At 40.9% G+C, this 21,634-nt stretch overlaps 1 protein-coding gene across 2 annotated transcripts; it reads left to right on the forward strand.

The window, feature by feature from the left end:
• The first annotated feature begins 1,076 nt into the window (after nucleotides 1-1,076).
• stk17b (serine/threonine kinase 17b (apoptosis-inducing)) lies at nucleotides 1,077-21,152 on the forward strand. 2 transcript variants are annotated; one of them, XM_060937284.1, is made up of 8 exons: nucleotides 1,077-1,462; nucleotides 1,625-1,834; nucleotides 13,049-13,261; nucleotides 13,392-13,530; nucleotides 13,893-14,019; nucleotides 15,974-16,022; nucleotides 16,286-16,465; nucleotides 18,723-21,152. In XM_060937284.1, exons 2-8 carry the CDS (start codon nucleotides 1,725-1,727, stop codon nucleotides 18,925-18,927), a joined length of 1,023 nt encoding a protein of 340 aa, XP_060793267.1. In that variant the 5' UTR covers nucleotides 1,077-1,462; nucleotides 1,625-1,724; the 3' UTR covers nucleotides 18,928-21,152. The 2 variants fall into 2 exon arrangements, with proteins under 2 accessions (XP_060793267.1, XP_060793268.1); XM_060937285.1 differs by having other exon boundaries at nucleotides 1,721-1,834.
• Nucleotides 21,153-21,634: the final 482 nt, after the last annotated feature.

Consider the following 21,634-nt stretch of genomic DNA (forward strand, 5'->3'; position numbering starts at 1 on the left):
AGTGCATGTGGCATGGGCAGCTTACACATCTGGAAAGACACCATCAATGCTGAAAGGTATATCCAGGTTCTAGAGCAACATATGCTCCCATCCAGACGACGTCTCTTTCAGGGAAGACCTTGCATTTTCCAACATGACAATGCCAAACCACATACTGCATCAATTACAGCATCATGGCTGTGTAGAAGAAGGGTCCGGGTACTGAACTGGCCAGCTTGCAGTCCAGATCTTTCACCCATAGAAAACATTTGGTGCATCATAAAATGGAAGATACGACAAAAAAAGACCTAAGACAGTTGAGCAACTAGAATCCTACATTAGACAAGAATGGGTTAACATTCCTATTCCTAAACTTGAGCAACTTGTCTCCTCAGTCCCCAGACGTTTACAGACTGTTGTAAAGAGAAAAGGGGATGTCTCACAGTGGTAAACATGGCCTTGTCCCAACTTTTTTGAGATGTGTTGTTGTCATGAAATTTAAAATCGCCTAATTTTTCTCTTTAAATGATACATTTTCTCAGTTTAAACATTTGATATGTCATCTATGTTCTATTCTGAATAAAATATGGAATTTTGAAACTTCCACATCATTGCATTTCGTTTTTATTTACAATTTGTACTTTGTCCCAACTTTTTTGGAATCGGGGTTGTGTCAGACCAGCAGACTGATAAACATCTGATGTCAGTGGGGTGACAGGTGTAATAGTATCCGAGGATAAATGTCTGAATTCCAGTCTGCTTTATACTCATACAAATGGATGAGATCTCTTCAATTCGTGAAATGAATCATTAGTAATTACTTTACAAATATTTTATTCACCACTGGGATCAAAGTAGAATGTTCCTGGTTGCACTGGAAAGCAGAAGAGGTAAAAGGCATTAAATTAGAGTCAAATGTACAAGCAGAAAAAAAAAAACACTAAAACATGTAGGATATGGGAGTTCTCCAGGACCAGGCTGAGGAACCTGTGTAAACATCCCCTTGCGTGTCCAGCGTGTTGTTGGAGGACGTCGGAATGTGCGTCATGACGTCAAATCGGACCCGGAAGTGGGAATGTGTCCTCAGTGCCAAAAAAAAAAAAAAACGACTGCACTTTTCAAATCCGTGAGCAGGAAGGGAGCTCGTAATAATATCAGAGAATATTTACAGGGCAAAAAAAAAAATCTTTAAACGGATCACATGAGTTACAAAGTGGAAAAGTGCACCCGAGGAGCTCTGTGAGTGTAAAGGACAGATGCGTGTTAGAACACGGAGAGGTGGAGGAGCGACGGAACAGGGACTGAGTGTCAGCGAGCAGAGACAGGGCTGGAGTTGTGTTCAGGTTCGGTGTGTGGAAAGGAAGCTGGGTATTTTGTGGATATGTACAATGTTGTGGATACGCGCTTGAACGGCGAAGAGCTCCTGTTTACACTGCACCTGAGGATATAGTGCACATTTACTTTCTGTTAGCATTCTCTCTCGGTAAGTTCACACTTCTTTCCTCAAAACCAACAGATAATTACTATATAATGCAGGAAGTCTTATAACCCCTCCCTGAAGTGCTCTCATCCTCATTAATACTCTAATAATATTTCCGGAGTCTTGTTGTTTGTTGTTTATGCTGCTGGTTCACTTCCTCTGCAGTCATTTCTGCTTCAACAAGCTGACTCAGACTCCGAGATCTCTCAAATCTGCCGGGTTTTGAGGACTTTTCTCTCCTCTTCCCCCCGTGCTGTGCAGGCTGATGGCCCGGAGGCGGTGGGAGGCTCGCGGCGGGTTGCTGGCGGACATCCAGACTGCGATCCTGAGCGAGCCGCTGGACTCACTTTTCCACATCACCGGCGAACTTGGCAGGTGAGAGAGAGCCTTCCTGACTCTCTTTTTAACAAATACAGACTGGGCTTTAGAGCAAATATATTACAGGCGAATATCTATAGTTATTCTAAACACATTTACTGGATGGCGGCGCGTGTTGCTGAACCAACCAAGGACGAAATAAAAACTCTACTCAAAAACAAACCCCCCCAAAATACAAAAAAAAAAGCGCAACAAAATATGGAATAAAATAATTTTTATGGTAAGAACGTATCTTTTTTTTTTTTTTTTTTAATTTTCCAATAATTATTAGGGCCCGAGCACCGTTCGGTACGACGATCCTATTGTTTTTCGAAGGATTATTATTATTATTATTATTATTCTGTCGCGCTTGGCCTTATTTGAGGCATTTCCCATGCACGAAAACTTATTAAATTTGATACACGCATCAGTCATTGTAACCGCTTCTCAGCCACAGACGTTTGACCCCGGCCATGGCCCAGGGACTTCATAGCGCCCCCTAATTGAAACAAAACTCTTCAGAACCTTACTCAGAACCCTTAGATCAGTACAAGAATTGTGCATTCTGTTGCAGACATATGAAAACTCTGCATGTACACACACACACACACACACACACTGCAGACACAGGAAAGCTAAGATGACTTAAGAATACAGCGTGAGATAGAGATAAGGAGGAGACACGTATAGTTTTGTACATATATAAATGTACATTTTCACACCACAGAAACACACACACTTACAGTCTTTGTCTGTCTTATCTCTCATCCGTCAAGCAGTCATGGCATTTGCAGCATGCACATCACCTTTCAACATTTGATGAATATATGACGTGACTGTTTTGTTGGGTGGCGGAATGTCCTGGGTTGCAGGACCACACGTGCGAGGGCCCGTCAAGGCCGCTAGCGGCTTTAATTATTATTATAATAGCATTTTTCACAAATTGCTACAATCATTTCGCTGGTTTGTTTACATTCTAATGGGAAATGATTTTGTCGGACGTTTTGTATGAAGTTTTTATTTATCAAATTTGCTAAAAATAAAAATGCTCTGTTTCTCAAAATCCAGTGAATGTGGATATAATAAAACAGTTATTCCACTCAATCTCGTCGTACATGGCTTATAGCCGAGTCGGTGCTCATTGGCTATCAGCTAATGTATGACTCGATTTCGTGGAATAATTGTTAAATATAAAAGAAATGGATAAAACTAAAACGGACCTGTAAACTCGAGTCTGTTGTTGCACCAAGCTTTTTTTTTTGTGGTGAATTTGGATTCAATGAAGGGTACAATAGAAGATTTTTAAAAAGTTTCTTACTTGCATACACAACCAGTAACATATAAACCATGATAAAAATGATGTTTTAACCAATAACCTGATGAGCAAGTTATTACATGGCTGAAAAATCCCATTTGGAAAGCTGATGTCTGGTCCGGAAGCCTGTGTGTGATTTAATGGGCCTCTTGTTAGTTGTTATAATAGACACTGTACTGTACTCTACAGGCCACCGTAGATCTGTCTACTTCCTTGCTTCTTGAGCTAGCACACACAGAGTTCTAGCTAAAATACAGTACAGTGCAGAAGAAAAATGTTTTTCAAACAAAACCAAATCAGACATCCAACTTTAAAAAAAAAAAAAAATCTCATTAAGAGTCTATTGTCTATGAAAGCCGTGCTTGCGGTAACTTTTTAATAGTGCTTTCTCAGGATCGCAGGTTAATTTATCTTCCTGTCTCAAGATACCAAAACTCGTTTTCTTGCAATAGCGAGTTAATTTTCTTATCACAAGAAATCAAAAGGTCATTTCCACTGATTAGGTCTACTTATGTTTATCAGAGATCAGCAGTGTCATGCCAGCATGCCTGGATGGCATCTTGACAACTGTAGGAACTGATTTAGAAGCTGAAAATATCAGATCAATGAGTGCGCATTATTGATGGGCTTATTTTGAACTGCGGTCAAGCCAGCCTCCACTGTTGTGGTATGAATTGTGTTAAGCGCGTGTAAAAACTGATTTTGAAATAAAAGCGACTTTCATTTCTTCAGTCAGTCAGTAAATAACTGCATAAAACAAAGTGAATAAATACTTATATTGTATAGTTAAATATTTAATTAATAATGAACTAATCATGAGAACATGAGCTTTGTTATCTTGAGATCATGAGATAAACTAACCCGAGCATATCTGTTCTTGGCTTCTGTAATTATCACACCAAGTCTGTTTTTGTTGCTTCCTTAAAGTAGGTACACCCTGGGTTGTCGTGAATTTGTGTTCAATTAAAGGTGCACTCATTAGGTTTTTTTTTTTTTAAATGTCTTGTATGTGCACACAATCAGTGAAATATGTGATTTAAAAAAATACTGGTTTAACCGATAAACCCAAGGCAGGAGTATTACATGGCTGAGAGAACCCATTTGGAAAACTTTCTTCTTGTCACTTGTTTGAGTTTGGATGGGCCTCTGATTAGTCGTTTTGTTGACGCTCTACTCTACTGGCCATCGTAAATCCTGTTGGCAGAGCTTTGTAAATATAGACAGGAGTTTGGGTGGTGCTGGTGGTGTTGGATTCAAGAAGTAAAAAAAAAAATTCAAACGTCTCACCTACCTACTTAACAGTTAGCGTATAATCTTGAAAAGAAAATTGGCTACAATTTTACAGTGTACCTTTAAATTGTATGTTTTTTTTAAATTTCATATACTTTTAACATTGGCTATTGTTATAAAGCTGATTTACAAAAATCCGGATGTAGATTTGTATTTAGATCCCTTACAAACGAGAGAGGTGAGAGCGGCAAGGAAAAACTCCTTGAGATGACATGAGGAAGAAACCTTGAGAGGAACCAGACTCTAATACAAGCCTCTTCTGGGTGTCACCAGATAGGAGTGTTATGTTATGAATCATTACACTTCAACTACTGTATACTGTAAAGCCAAACACTAGGAAGTGTATTGAAAGGAAGTTCAGTATAAGCACCACAAATTCTTGATGATTGTTTTTGGGAAGTGAAAATATTTTGGTTATCCACGTCAGATCATCCACAGGAGCAGAACATGCCTCACAAGTGCAGGATGAGGATGAGTCGGGTAGGTCTGGAGGGTGAGAGGAAGTGTCAGGATCACATCAAATGCAAACTTCAGAAAGAGTTTAGATCCCCAAGGTTTGTTAATAACCTTTACCATCTACATTAAGCTGGGCATACACTGTGCGATTTTTGGCCCGATTTTGACACGATTTTCACTCGTGCGACTGTTTTGGAGATCGGGCCGAGTTTTGGCTCAATCGTGCGTCTCGGATCGTGTAGTATACATGGGGTAACGACAAGCGATTAACACCTCACGACCTCCTCCCGATCGATCGGATGAAAATCAAACCTGTTTGAAATCCTGAGCATCGGATCCGAGCATCGCATCCGAGCATCGGATCGTATACTGTGAGAACAGGAATCGTAAGCTGCGTGCTGTTTACCCCTGCGATTCACTCGTGCAGTGTGAGCAGCAGCTGAATACCGCGATTGAAAAAAATCGCACAGTGTATGCCCAGCTTTAGAGTTCCCTGTTAGTCACATTATGTACATTAGATGTTACACTAGATTGTAAGAAGTCAGTGTTCAAAATACTTTTTTGAACCAGGTTGCCCACCTGAGGCAAAAAGTTAGGTTGCCCATCAACATTTTAGGTTGCCCCACTTCAAAGTCCCTGATTTCTGCAAAAACTTGCGAAGATATTTATCTAAATACGTGACCTACTCATTCTAAACCTGCTGAGCTTCACCAGCAAAGCTCTTGACCCCAGAGGGTTAAAAATCAAAACAATGGCCACGCTTTCAAAGTGATCTACCAACATTGTTTTCAGTGTATTACAATGGAAATACAAGTGTCTTGGAATTACCCTGGCACTACTAAGATTTACAATGAAATTTGAAGAAAATAACCGAGAGTTACAAACCTGACCAGGCAGTGATGAGATTCTCTTTTTTTTTTTTTCTCCTGCTGCCGCTTTGTGCATCGCCATGTACAGTGATGCTTGTTATCTTCATTGTTTTACAACCACTGACAAATGCATTTCTGCCTCCTGACTTGTTGAATTCTATGCACCAGTTACAAAGCATCTTTTCGGTCTCTTCTGCTGTGTCGTGATGTGTGCGCGTCCTGCTTGCCATGACTCTTGAAAGACGTATCTACGGACACGTTTTGAAGACTTCCCCACCGTTGTCTGCTCACTAGCCCTTTCCTCTTGCTGTACTTCCGTTTCGGTCCCGGATGTTCCTTGTCCTTGCTCTTCTGGACTTTGACTTGTAGCAGCAGTCTCACTGTCGTCACCTCGACTAGCTGACTTGGAAAAATACTTGAACAAAGTGCACTGACTTGCCATGTTCACAAAACTCTTGAGAAAGTTCCAGAAAACTTGAAATATTGTAACGAGGCTCGGGGTTCGTCAGAGTCCGGGGGTGATTCGCCACCTGTACCGCAAGCGTCTTTGCCACAAAATTAGGTAGCGTGCTGTACTACCTGGGTTTGTAAGTAGGTTGCGCACAACAAAATGCGGTTGCACGGCGCAACTGGGCAACCGGGTATTATCAGGGTGTCCGTGGGGTTTTAAAAAGTATTAAAAAGTGATAAATCAAAAACGCAAAATTTAATGGCTTTAAAAAGTGATAAATTTGGTCAAAAGGTATTATTTTTAAAGAATAGGTATTATTTTTTTCTTTTGGACAATGACTGGTTTCATTTTGATGAAATAGGCAAAATAAAATAAATCCTTTCTTGCTTGCGCCGCTACTTCAAAAATGAATGTGTGATATGAACTTGATATTGACGTCATATCAATCATCGAATTCTAGCGGGTGGCAAAAAGTTTAGAAATGGGGAAATGTAAGTTTTCCCGATCCTGGCTCCGGGATCCAAGCTTGGATAAGGCCTGTCGTCGGGAACGACAGGCAGGCATACTGTAAAGTATGCCTCAAAATCATTAATATTAATTGGATGGGGGCTAATGCGCTCAGGTCGCACATGAAGTCGGAGAAACACGTCAGGGGAATGCGCGGTCGTGGGCAGCAGCAGTCTATCACCTCGACAGCTAGCACTAGTGCTAGTGCTATACCAACGTCGTGACATTCACGAAAATCCATTGGAATCAATTGGAAATATTTTACTCGCAAGCCATCAACGAAGCTAACGCCCGAGAACATGACGATGATTCCAATGTCGAATCAACGCCCTTTTGCTATCTGGGTCCGTATGCGGTTGAGGTCATATTAGTAATAATTCACACTGGAAAAAGAGACCATTGTTCTTAAGAAAACAAAACGTTATAAGTATGAAAAAATAATTAACCACCAAACACAACAATAATTTCCACACATGGTATATATCAGTTACACACTTTTTATAAAGGTAAAACGAAGGGTTTTATTTTTCAAATAAAGAAGTTTGGTGGCATTTTCTACTCCGTCCGCCATGTTTCTAAACGGTATTTTTTTTTTTTTTGTCTACGCACGTGTAACAGAAAAGGCTTTCCGTTATGATGTCTGTCTCCACCTGCGTGCGTTTGCGCTGCCCCTTGTTAATTTGGTGATTGACACTTCAGCTGCACCCGGTTAACTGCGGTCAGCGCAAACACATGCAGGTGGAGACAGACATCATAACGGAAAGCCTTTTCTGTTACACACGCTTTATTCACTTGGCCAATTTGTTAGACTTAGAGTTTTCGGCTCTTTAAACGGAAAAGCGGAGTTTACGGAGATATTTTTCTTACGCGCCCGAAACGGATGGATTTGAAATGTAAACAAGAACAGTGCCTGGTTTTCTCGGGTTTCTATAATGACGTACGTCATTCCGCAGTCCGTACGTCAAATCTCTTCTTTTGTAGTATTTGTAGCTGTCGCCGAATGGTTGGAAGTCAGTCTTCAAGAAGGTTGTAAGTTTAAATCCAGTATCATTCCATCACTTTAAATGAAGCAAACCACCCCACCTCACATTGTTACTGTAACTAATGCCCTGTTGCGAAATATGCAACCGAGTCTCCTGGATAATGGTAATGATGTAAGTAAGTGTTGGATGACAAAATCTATGTGCATGTCACAAAATCTTTCTGATTGATACTTGGTGCAATTCGATGTCGTGGCGGTTGTAAAAAAAATCTGAAGGTAGTAAAAAAAGGTATTAAATGGTAGTAAATTGACTCAAAGATTGGTGTATATACCCTGATTATGAACACTGGAAGTTATAGGACAAATTGAGAAGCCCTTGAAGGCATCATTATTTCATTTCATGTGAGACTCGGGATCTTCTGGAGACTGGAAACCAATATCAAACTTCAGACTTGTATATAAAACTCAGGATAATTGTACGACACAACTCTATAATTACAGGAGCTCATATGAACATGCTGTTCCTTGTACAAAGTATGATTAAAGCAGCCATGTGGATGAGCCCCCAATAAAGATACACCATATTGCCAAAAGTATTTGCTCACCCATCCAAATTATCGGAATCAGGTGTTCCAATCACTTCCATGGCCATAGGTGTATAAAATCAAGCACCTAGGCATGCAGTCTGTTTTTACAGTTTGGAGCTGGCCCCTTCCTCTTCCAACATGACTGTGCACCAGTGCACAAAGCAAGGTCCATAAAGACATGGATGACAGAGTCTGGTGTGGATGAACTTGACTGGCCTGCACAGAGTCCTGACCTCAACCCGATAGAACACCTTTGGGATGAATTAGAGCAGAGACTGAGAGCCAGGCCTTCTCGTCCAACATCAGTGTGTGACCTCACAAATGCGCTTATACGTTATAATTTTGACAATCCCACCAGTAGTTTCACATAAAAATGATTTCTCTTACCCAAAACACGCGTTTATAGATCCTTATGTTCAACAAAAAATGACTTTACTCAAACTGATTTGACATTTTTTTTTCTGTTTTGTTTCAGCCCACAGAAACATCTTCCGTGTCGCGCGTTCGGTTCAAACGTAACAGCCCCGCCCCTTGCGTCTTATGTCATAAAACGCGACTCACAGACCACCAAATCACAGGTACCAAAAAAAACACCCTAAAGCCTCTTTAAATCGCACTCATCGTAACACAGCTTTCTCCGCATACTAAAAATGTTTTTCCGTTTCCAGATGTAATATAGAGTTTCGGAAAAAATCAGAAAATATAATTCCGTGAGCTGTTTTCAAGACTCAGTGTCCCGTTCTGCATTGCGTTTGGATGATCTCTGCCATCCTCCTATACACACCCATATTCAAGAAAACCCCGCCTCTATTCAGTTACAATTCGCGGATACTGTCCAGCGTTCTGTAAGACTATTGGCTTGTTGGAATGTCATCCAATCAGAGAGATGTTTGAAGTATGAAGAAGGCGGAAATGGTCTGAATGTGGGTGTGAGGAGAAAAGTAGTAGTAGTACTTTGAAGTAGTAGTATATTGAAACCAAATGTTCGGCAACGTAGCCTCGCGCCCCCCCCAAAAAAAAAAACTCTTCGGATCTACACGATTCACACAAGTGACCTATTTTGGGATCAAAACGGCGAATTTCGCCGAAAGGTGACTAGTTTGCAGGTATGCTAAACCTTGTGGACAGCCTTCCCAGAAGAGTTGAAGCTGTTCTAGCTGCAAAGGGTGGACCGACGTCATATTGAACCCTATGGATTAGGAATGGGATGCCACTTAAGCTCATATATGAGTCAAGGCAGGTGAGCAAATACTTTTGGCAATATAGTGTCATTATGTCATGATAATTTTTTAAAGTATGACTCGGCTTTAAAAACAGATCCCTTGTCGTGTCTTTGTTGTACAGTGTGTTGTAAGCCTTGGTTTGTTTGAGTTGTTTTGAGTGTACAAGTGTTGGATCTGGGCTTGTGATACAGTTTAGACTGTTGATATTCCGATGTACACTATTAACGTAGCTTTTATAAAAATGGAATTTATTATAAATACTGATGCATTTTTTTTTGTGTTTTAAAGAACAAGTATGTTTGGAGAGTATTTTTGTAGTGGAATAAAACAACAGTGCAGTTGAATGTGTTCTGCATTCTGATTGGTCATTTTCTGTAACAGCAGTGCAGGTAATCTTGTAGCTGGAAAGCAAGTTACAGGTTTTGTAAACAATTATCAAGTTGCTTTCATTGAAGAGGAATGTCTCAAGGTATGCTGTTGTTGGAAATGAATCTGCCTTTACTTGGCAACAGTAACCAAGTAACTCTTCCTCCACCCACACTGTTTACATACAACATCCGCATTTATATCTGTGACGTAACTTTGCATTTGCACTTCCAGAAGAACAATTTGGCTGAAACTTCAGTGTACACATTTTCTGCTACACTACAAATGTAGTGTCTGCATTTTGCTGCACTGGAGGCAAATACACTCACTGGTCACTCAGCCAATCCCTTGACAGCAGCACAATGCATAGAATCATGCAGATACAAATCAAGAGCTTCAGTTAATGTTCACTTCAAACATCAGAATGGGAAAAATTGTGATCTCTGTGACTTTCACTGTGGCATGGGTGTTGGTGCAAGATGGACTGGTTTGAGTATTTCAGAAACTGCTGATCTCCTGGGGTTTTCATAGACAACAGTCACTAGAGTTTGCACAGAATGGTGTGAAAAACATTGCGTGAGCGACAAACACCTTGTTGATAAGCGAGGTCAGAGGAAAATGGTCAGATTGGTTCGAGCTGCTAGGAAGCATATAGCAACTTGTGTAATCACTCTTTCCAACCGTGGTGAGCAGAAAAGCATCTCAGCATGCAACAGCAGAAGACCACATTGGATTCCACTCCTGCAGCCAAGAACAGGGATCTTAGAATCAACAGCGCATTCCTGTTAAAGTGGCCGGTGAGTGTATAGCCAACAACAGCAGACGCCTAGAGCGTCAATTAGCATTGTGCAAGCTACATTGCTAGATTATTACACACTCATTTGGCTCTTTAACACTATTCACATCAACAGTCCCAAGTCCATTTTTAAAAGAAAATGATTGAAAATCAGTTATCATCCAAACCGCTTCCATGTGGAGAAACGAGAGAGCCCTTCGTCTGACTTGATTCTGATGTTTTGGTGACCTGTCTGAAGGAAGAAAAGGATTTGGGAATTTTTACATGGATGGGTGACACATTTGAAGAAAAAAACCCATCACAATGTATGTTAGAAAGGTGTTCAGTGACTGAACACACGACACACTGCTCACGTGGGCGGCATCATCCTGGAACAGTCCAACCAGCAAGATGATGCGCAATAATCGGATATCCTAGCCATTGATTATTCCTGTATTTACTCACATGTTTGGATGTAGTAATGTCAGAAACAATGAAAAATATATCACTATGCTTGAAGCCATTTTCACACCACACAATATGTATAAAGATTTGCAAAGAAAGTGCTAAAATTTTTACGCCTTCAAAAAAATTACTTAATGAGGTGGAGAAGTGAAAGAAGGGTAAGTAAATCAGGCTTTTATAGACACGTAATGCATTTCATAAAGATATTGGATATGATCTTGTTGTACTGGAGCCGATTCTCATTAATGTGGGTTCAGGCGAGTGCTGGCTGTAAATGCTGGTTGTTGAGTTGCTGAGTTTCTGACAGCACAGATTGAGAAACAGATTGCTAAGTGTCTTCTGGTCGTGCTTTAATAGCTTTCAGCACCGGCATGGGGCAGGGTGCGCGCGCGCGCGCGCGTTTTACTGTGGTTGTGAAAAGGAAGGAAACTAAAGTGGGAAGCAGCATCATGAGAGCTCTGTGAAAAGAGAAGTGACATGGGTACTTGCTCTCTCGCTCTCATTGTATTACGTAAGTGTCCTCTGTAAAGGCCTTTGTCGCAGTGCAGGGACTCTTTTCTTTATACAGGAAGCTCTTTTCACAGCTCATTTGTCTCTGTGTGTCACAGTTGTATTGTGAACATTTTCTGTCATGTAAGAACCTGGCACAAACTCCATGTGATACAAGCGTCTGAGAATATGTAATATACGCACACTGGCCACTTTATTAGGAACACCCAGCCACCTGCTGTTTTCTGCAGTTCTCTAATCAGCCTTGACAGCAGCACAGTGCATAAAATCCATGCAGATACCAATCAAGAGCTTCAGATAATGTTCACTTCAAACATCAGAATGGGAAAAATTGTGATCTCTGTGACTTTCACTATGGTATGGGTGTTGGTGCCAGATGGACTGGTTTGAGTATTTCAGAAACTGCTGATCTCCTGGGGTTTTCACACACAACAGTCTCTAGAGTTTGCACAGAATGGTGCGAAAAACAAAAAACATTGAGTGAGCGACAGTTCTGTGGGAGGAAACAAACGCCTTGTTGATACGCGAGGTCAGAGGAAAATGGTCAGATTAGTTCGATCTGCCAGGAAGGATATAGCAACTTGTATAATCACTCTTTACAACTGTGCTGAGCAGAAAAGCATCTCAGCATGCAACAGCAGAAGACCACATTAGGTTCCACTCCTGCAGCCAAGAACAGGAATCTTAGAATCAAGAACAAGTTCCTATTAAAGTGGCCGGTGAGTGTATTTGTTTTTCAGAGGAGATACAAGCGAATGAAGCTCACTTGGACATTCTTGCTGGTTGAGTGGTTACTCTTGCAGACCTCTGTACAGTCAGAGCCAGACAGAGTGCTGTTAAGTTTTTCATGATGCCACTGATTTAGGCTTTATGACGGTGTGGTTTGGCACTACTGAGTCACATGGCCAGTGGAGGAAGTCACAGATCTGCCTTCTGTTTGGACAAAATACTTCGTCAGTGTACTGCTACATACTGTACAACTTTTGCTATGAAACAAGCAACATAGTTATTCTCTTATTGATTTAATAGAATGTGTGAAATGGCAGCGCGAGTCTGTATTTACGTAAAATTACCGTACATTACATAAGAGTTCAGTTTTATCTGGAATGACAGCGTCACTTCCAGCTTGATATGATCTGACACAAAGTCACACTGTGTCCTAAACCACATCAGCAGTTCTGGATGTGGTTTGATACAGATGGTTACGGAAAATATTTTGCATGAGGTGCATGAGAGTTCTATTGTTACGAAAAAATCTGTAAAAAAAAAAAATTGGACACCAAACAGTGACTGTTTTGAGTAAGGGAGTGAACTACTAATTTTCATTGCTGTACCCACACACACAACCCTGATTAGAAACGGAACACAGAATTATCTACCAAACCCCACCTGCTGATTTCCACATGCCATACAGATTAATGTGTCTCTTTCATCAGGGGGAAGTTTGCAGTGGTGAAGAAATGCATGGAGAAGGCGACGGGTAAAGAGTTTGCGGCGAAGTTTGTCCGGAAGCGGCGGCGAGGTCGTGACTGTCGAGCCGAGGTGATCCATGAGCTGGCAGTGCTGGAGGTGGCCAAGTGTAACCCCCGCATCATCAACCTGCATGCAGCCTACGAGAACGAGCATGACATCATCCTGCTGCTCGAATAGTGAGTGACACCTCCGTTGCAGGTCATATTGGCACTTGCCGTTAATCTGAGGGTGGATTTGAAGTATCTGGCATAGTTCAAATGTTCACGTGTGTGTCTGTGTGTGTGTGTGTGCGCGCGCTCTCTACAGTGCAGCAGGTGGTGAGATATTTGACCACTGCGTGTCTGACGAGCTGCTGTCTGAAGGCCAGATCATTCGTTTAATCCGACAGATTCTTGAAGGCATCAGTCTGCTACACCAGAGCAACATCGTCCACCTCGACCTGAAGGTTTGCTAATGCTAGCGCTAACACACAGCCATTACTAGCCATTACAATTCAAGCTACATGCAAAACTAATTTCATGGCACTGAGCTCCTTGTTGCTGTAAGGAACTCACTAGCTAAACTAAAATATTTTACAGCATCAACGTTGAACATGGAGAGTATTACATATGAGTATTTAACCCAGGACAAAATGCAGCATATTCACCTAATCCAGGCATGAACCTTCCTTCAAATCTAGTAACATGTCCCAAGCATCTTTGAATTCCTGTCCAATTTGCGTAACAGGTTCGGAGACGCTAAATCCCAGTTGTCAGCTCTCTGCCTACCTGAGCTCACAGCCTGACACGATTCTTATCATCTTTTCAGCCTCAGAACATTCTACTGACCGGGCTGAGTCCTCTGGGGGACATTAAGATCGTGGACTTTGGGCTGGCACGTCGGCTCGGTTCCATGGGAGAACTGCGGGAGATCGTGGGTACACCTGAGTACGTGGGTATGTCCTGGTTTACACGCAACATCACCCTTTTGTCCTTGTCATCACGTTCAGTGCATCTGTTTTAGGTAATTTGGTTCGATACAGTAAAAGTACAAGACAGGACAATAAAAAAAAAAGTATGTACATGTTGAATTAGTGCAAAAATTGGCCAGTGAGGTGTAGTAGTATTAATGGCAGCCTGTAGCAGTAATGACTCGGAGTGCACATATAACGTAGTAGTTCAGTACAGTACAGGTTGTGGGGTTTCAGTGAAGGTGGCATCTTCACTTAAAGATGGCAGATGACCGCATCAGTGCATGAGAATTTTTATAATCAAAACATTAACCCTTAGAACCTGACTGATGCAAATTCACATCCCTTCTTCTTGCTTGAATTGCGTACGAAGTCATCATCACAGACAGGTGCTTCACACATTGTATGAAGCATTGATCTTTCAAACCTTTCTAGCTGCTTATCTACGTGACAGCGAGAAAAGTCATTTTGAATGTATTTTATCAAATACATTACAGGCAATTAGCAGACACTCTTATCTAGACAACATACTCAGAGCAGCCTGGGGTGCAGCTGGGGGTTCGGTGCCTTGCTGAAGGGCACTTCAACCATTCGTGTTGGTCCAGGGAATTGAACCGGTGACCTTTTGGTCCCAAAGCTGCATCGGAGGACCATGGCTCCTCCGATAGTTAAACAGTTACAGCCATTAAACTTGTTGGCGTCGTTCAGCTGTTGTCAGGAGTTGTCTTTTTTGGCTTGCATGTCTGAGAACTTATTCATTTGTAAATCTAATCATACAAACAAGTTCTCTGACGTGCAAGCCAAAAAAAAAAACTCTTGACAACAGTTGAATGACGCCAACTCAAGTTTATTGGACACTGCATAAGGAAAGGATGACTAGAAGAGTTGTGCCTCAGAGGATGGAAAGAAAGCCTGAGGTTGTCAAAGAAGAATTTACTTACACAACTTTCAACCCAACCTCAAAGGTGCAAGTGTGCTCTGGAGCGATACTAGAAATCGACAGAAGTGGCGCCACATCACTCAAACATGGTTCACCTCAAGCCCGGATTGGGTTTGGCAGTGACGCCGACGAGTTACAGCTCTGTGTCCATCTCCACACCCATTATTCTTGTTATAATTATTCATGAACTGATCACTGCATAGATATCAGGCACACATCACAAAAAAGCGCAGAACCACAGCTTTGTAATGATATTAGTCATATTTGTACAGTGTTTGTACATACCGAAGTGATCATGTTGAGAAATGGATCAAACTTGTGCAAAGTAATACAGTATCTTTACTAATTTGTTCATCCATTTTTATACACCGATTCTCAGTCGAATATGTCAGGAAGTCTGTATTGCTTCACAGCGTACCACAGATCAAAATAATCACAGAACTTCCCCTTTCTGGAGATACTAGGTGTTTCTCTGTATGGCAAAGCGTTGCTGAGCAATCAGGATTTCAATTCACAGCAAAAAAAAAAAAAACAATGATATTTATGTCCATTATGCACTAATTGCTCAGTCGGAGAATATCACACCACCATGGTGCTAGATTCTAGACAATCTCCTCTAAACAATTCTGAAAAGATCTCTCTGCTGACACCATTTTATCGTGAGAAACATGTAAAAAACATAATTTCATAAGACAATTTTCCCCCCCTTGATATAAAGGCTAATATAAAAATGTACAAGTATATCATATTAAATGATGGAAGATCTGGATAGTCTAGACTGTCCTGGGGGGGAAAAAAAATACCAGCATACAGCTAACCGTTATAATGACCAAAATAAGAGCTTAAGATTTGTCTTCTGGAATCCAGACAGCTGCACATTAGTCTAAAAGCATGTACCAAATTCTTCGATTTTGTTTATATTGTAACTGATTTGTTTTTTATTCATTTTCATGTATATACCAAATGACTTTCTGTGTGTGTTTTTAAATAAATATCTAGCTCCAGAAATCCTGAACTATGAGCCCATCACGACAGCCACTGATCTCTGGTACGTCTATAAGGTGTTTAGCTCCTATCCAGCTTCATCCATCATGTAGCACACAGGGATATGGAAACATGCGAGAGCATGCAGATGGACAAATGTTTTTATGACTGACATCATGCTTTATGGCTGAATATTCCAGTAATGATTAACAGCTGGTCCAGTATACACCCATAAGCACATTGATTTATTTCTTTGATAACGATCAACGAGTGTGTGGCATTGTTATCCCGACCTGCACTCACGTTGTGTGTCTGTGTGGATGTCAGGAGTGTTGGCGTGATCACGTACATGCTGATCACAGGAGAGTCTCCGTTCGCTGGCGAGGACAAGCAGCAGACCTTCCTGAACGTCTCACAGATCAATGTGGACTACAGCAAGGAAGCGTTCTCCCGCGTGTCTGAGCTCGCCGTCCACTTCATCCGAAAACTGCTGGTCAAAGTGCCAGAGTGAGTTCATCTGTCCGTGTCAAGATTATTTTATTTGTAACAGAGACTCACAAAGCAGTAGGAATCCAGATGTAGATTTTTAAATCTCTCATTAGAGAGAGGGAGAGATGAACCAGAGACACTGGATAGAGGGATATAAATCTTTACTGTATACAGGTGGAGAAGAGGAAAGACAATCGGTACATAATGAATGAGATCTGTGATGATAATAGGAATGTCTTTAAGTCAAGTCAAGTTTATTTGTATAGCGCTTTTAACAATAAACATTGTCGCAAAGCAGCTTTACAGAATTTGAACGACTTAAAACATGAGCTAATTTTATCCCTAATCTATCCCCAATGAGCAAGCCTGTGGCTTTACGATTTCAGAATTAATTATTCATAATTCATTTGAAGTTTCCACAATTAACAAAGTAGTGTGTATATATTTAAAAAAAAAACCTAAAAGTCATTTACAGTTCAGGAAAGTCAAGTAATCTAGAATACCAGGTATTTCTGCCCCTGATCAATCATATCACTGTATGCAGATTGTTCAAATCCTGACACATTTAATTGGCTCCAAAGTGCTGTAAAGCTTGAAGCTGGAACGTCTTCTCTGCGTAGATTGTTCTGAGTGATCTTTTCAAGCAGATTAGATTAAATTAGAAAAAAAAGGTCTAACAACTACAGCAGCTAAAGGTAGGTTTATATATGTGCCATACATATTATGATTAGTAGTAATAGGAAGACATTAGCTCCTTTTAGCTTGACACACACACTCTTAACTGCTGCCCTGTCTTAATAACTCGTATTGACTCCTTTAACACACTCGTGAACAAGTTACCCTATACAGCCATAAGTATTTGGACACCTGACCATCTCTTCCCCCAACTGTTGCCACAGTGTTTAAAGGAGAACTGAAGTCATTTTTAAACTTGCTTTATTTCTTAATTAACTTGTTATTCAATTACGTTTTCGGTTTTAGTAACCTTATATTGTGACTCGTATTGGCAACTAACTGCAATTAAATATTATACTTATCAGCCTATTTGGTTTTTAGCCATGTTGAATTTAGTTCGTTTGGTCCACGGCAGGCGTCGCTTATCCGCGTGATCTTCACGAGACTTATGCAAGACTTCGAAACATGAAGTGTCAGCCAGGTGTCAGTGCCGCCATTTTGAAAACTGTTTTCCAAACAAAATATTGCACAAAAACGAGTTTAAATGACGATTACTGCCTACTTTTTTCAAACTTTCCTGATTGCTATCAAAACAAACAAAACTTCCAGCTTGATTACATCAGCATTCGAAAGAGGGCGTGTGCGTCTTTTGACAACGTTGGCAGATGGTCATTTTGATTTCCGCCTTACGTTTTACTTCCGTCCTACGATGTCTCACACAGGTCTCAACGAATCTCGTTTGCGGCCATTGCTTTGACATATGGACTGATATATTACAGAGCATATTTCAAACACTCATAACTCGCTATAGCAGGGACAAAATAGCGATCAAAAATGCATTCCTATATTTAATAAAATGAGAAATAGAATTTTGATAAAAAAATTTGCCTTCAGTTCTCCTTTAAAGCACACAGTGATAAAATATCTATGTATTCTGTAGCTTTACAGTTTCCCTTCACTGGCACTAATAGCTCTAACAGCTCTTTCGCACCGGCACGGAGCCAGTTCTGCTTTCGCCCACATTCTGCTTTGCTTTTTTTTTTTACAAATTTACTTTTAAAGTCTTGCATTTGAAGGTTGCCTGCGTGTAGCGACTGGTAACAGCATTCATAACAGGTGACGATTGTGTTCCAGCCGATGGGTACAGTAGGCGGCAATTTTCTTGCGGTAGCCCCTTCCATAGCCCCTTCCATCAGCGGGTCCAGCAATTTTGTGGTGCTGTACCAGTCCCAGCTTTTTTTTGGGGGGGGGGGAGTTTGTCATCAGAATGTGTGGAACTCATATCCTGCACAGAGCCCTGACTGAACTCAACCCCTTTGGGATGAACTGGAAGCAGAATTGGAGCCTTCTCAACATCCCATCATCAGTGTCTGATCTCACTAATGCTCTTATAGATGAGCTGAATGATCACAAATTCTTCTAGAAATCTTCCTAGAAGAAGAGTAGAGATTATTATAACAGCAAAGGGTCAACTGGAATCAGGACTGGGATGTTCAGCAGGTACATAGGGGTGTGATCATCAGGTGTCCACAAACTTTTGATCTTTCTCATTAAATCTTTCTGTGCTCTCACTCTCTTCTCCTCTGTCTCGTGAACACAGAGACCGGCCGAGCGCCGCTGAGTGTCTGAGTCACCCGTGGCTGTGTCAGCAGTACCTGTGGGCTGAACCCTCTCCTGCTCCAGTAACCCCACGTGTCCCCCGAGAGCGCAGCAGTGGTGCCAAGTGGGCCTCTCCGCCCAAGGACCCCGAAGACAAAGAGAACATTCTGCAGTCTAAAAGATCCCGCTTCGAAGATGGCTTGTAGATCAGCATCCGAAACACGTTCTGTAATCACATTCTTTATTTGATCAGGGCAAGATTTTCCATCCTAATCCTCTGAATTCCTTTTGGGGCCACACCAAAGATGATCTGCTAACGCTAGAGTGACTTCCTGCTGCACAATAACATGAGGTTCCTAGAGCTCGATTGCTGTCGTCTTCTTTCATCTCAGATATTCGAGCAGCTCTTTTTCTCTTGTATGTGCTTTTATTGTATTTGTGTTTTTTTTTATTTGCTTTATTATCTATGTTTTGTTGTTGTTATTGTTATTTTTTAAATTATTTATTTGACAGAGTTCCAGTAAGGTGTGTTATTTTAAAGTAGGAAGATAAGGCCAGTGGTTCCTCTAAACCAGCAATGTTTTAATTGTAGGGACGTTGGGTTTCATTTTTCTGATTAATTGCTGTTGATCACTTTTTGGTGCTCCAAATCACGATATGCTGGACTTCAGGGGAAACTAGAATGAGCTTCTTCTCAATAAACAGGGCATTGGAGTGTGGGGCTCGTTGGGTTTAGTCTGAGGGAGGTCAGAGATTAATGATTGTCATGTTAATGTTAATATTCCTGCCAACAATGCTGTGTGTGCGGTTTGCCCTGTGATTTGGGGCATATTGCTCAACATAACTCGCACACCGCACCCTGAATTATTCAGAGCCGGGCTTTTTTGCAGTGTGCACTTCCTGTTAGTCACAGATTTGGAGGGCTGCCATAAAGCACTTAATCCCTTGCCGTCTATGTGCTTCGGTGAGATATGAAGGGAAAGGAAGAGAGGAAAATCTTTTTATTAAAAAATATTTTAATCTGAGCTGTTTTTAAACAGAAATATTTTTGTAGATCTTATTTAAAAAAAAAAAAGTAGTCTTTTTTTTAACTCCCAAGCAAATGAAGGCAGGAAAATGCACAGCTGTATTTATGGACAGCTTGTTTCTAGCAGGTTTTGTAATCTCTGCACTAATCTGGATTAGATCAGGCGTTGTCACAACTTGTTACATCAGATTATCTAATATTTTCTGCAGAAAAAAAAAAACCCTGATTATATAGTGTACCCATTCTGTGCCTTTTTTTTCTCAGGGTCAGCTTCACAGTTTGCCAGTACAAGACTTTCATGCCTCTATATCGCAGTAGATTAAATACTTTGTCAGATTATTTTGCCACATAATCTTGACATGACATGAAATGAAACGTGCATGAATATATGCATTTGTCTCTGTTCACCAGACACGATGATCCTGTGCTCAAAACTTGATCAAGTATAACTTTTTTAAACTTTTATTTTTCTTAAATAGTTTACTTTCATATTAAGCGCATCAGTGAAGAGTGTAAATTTGGGATGTCACTGGATATTTGTGATGTGGTGGTAGTTGGAGATGAAGTGATTGTTATAAGTGAGAGCGAGAGAATTGTTGGGAAGGAAAGAGTTAAGAGATGTCGGTATAAAGAATTGTTAAAACTCAGCCTGAGGTTAAGTGGAACTGGTGTTTGGTTGATGCAGTATTAACATACAGTATTGGCTGTAAGGAATTTTATACGTAGCGAGAATATACTGCAGTATCTCCTCTCATCTTGATGTGAGAGATTTGAACTGGAAATGTTGCTATTTTTGGGCTTCGAATGTTCTAGATGTTATGTTGGTTTAAGAAGGTTTAAGGAATGTGTTTTCGTGTTTGTCTTGGCGGCGAGATCACCAACTCGCCCTCAAAAACGAAAGACTCATCGTCTTGTCTTTAAACTGGGTGTCCTGTGTTTTAGCACACTGTACGCTGGGAAACTGTAAGTTAGGAAAGTGCTCAAAACTGGACTAGACCTTGTCCATGATCATATTGATTTTGAGAGCTGAAAGGATTCCACCTGCCCGCACTAATCACCCAACCTGAACCCAGTGTAGTTTCTCATCTCCAACCAGGTCTACGCATCTCAGGGACGTCCTCGGACAAGCTGTTCTTTATTTTTTAAAGAAACGTATAGCTCTTATTACCTTTTATATGTCGTGATGTAAGTAATACTAAGGAGAATTTTGTTCTTGCTAACCGAGAGAGATTTATTAAGTGTTGGACAGGCAGTGTGTGGAATCAGGATGAAGAGCAGGAGTTTTTAACGCAGTTACACACACGTCAGCCCTGAGAACGGACCTGTACAAGTGACATACGGGTTTGTGACGTGAAAGTGACTGAATGAAATTCTATGGGTTTCAAATAAACATAATCAAATTCCCTTTCAGCGTGTACCGAGTGTATTGTTTCACTGAGATGTAAGAGGGAAGGAGCGAAGGACTGTTTTTCTCACCTGAATTGATTCAGGGATCAACATGTGCAGCATTTAATGCATAATTTTATAAACCTGGTGAACGACATACCACATATGCAGCAGCACTGAGACAGGTTCAGTGAGCGATACTGCCCTCCACATTCCTGATGGGCATTTTTGTTTTTCTTTTACCACCAAAATATTTGTAAGAATCAGCTTTATGCTCTAACACCAATGACAGACAATGTCATGAAATGTAACACCATTTCACCTCAATGCACCAGTTCAGGCTTAAGGTGTGAGTGAGAGTTCATTTAACCCCACCCTCTCCTTCAGGCGTTTTTTTTTTCTTTTTCTTCCTGCTGGTAAAACGTAACAAACAAGCTATGCTATAAACAAATGATCCATTTACACCTCTGTGACACTGACCATGATAAAGCATTTACTGG

The sequence above is a fragment of the Neoarius graeffei genome, chromosome 13, assembly GCF_027579695.1.
Source record: "Neoarius graeffei isolate fNeoGra1 chromosome 13, fNeoGra1.pri, whole genome shotgun sequence".
Taxonomy (NCBI): Eukaryota; Metazoa; Chordata; class Actinopteri; order Siluriformes; family Ariidae; genus Neoarius; species Neoarius graeffei.

Excerpts from the sequence above, each read along its gene's own strand:
- stk17b (XM_060937284.1), top strand. The coding sequence starts at position 1,725 with ATGGCCCGGAGGCGGTGGGAGGCTCGCGGCGGGTTGCTGGCGGACATC. Across the intron at positions 14,020-15,973 it reads GGGTACACCTGAGTACGTGG|CTCCAGAAATCCTGAACTAT; the intron begins GTATGTCCTGGT and ends ATAAATATCTAG. Across the intron at positions 16,466-18,722 it reads CTGCTGGTCAAAGTGCCAGA|AGACCGGCCGAGCGCCGCTG; the intron begins GTGAGTTCATCT and ends TCGTGAACACAG.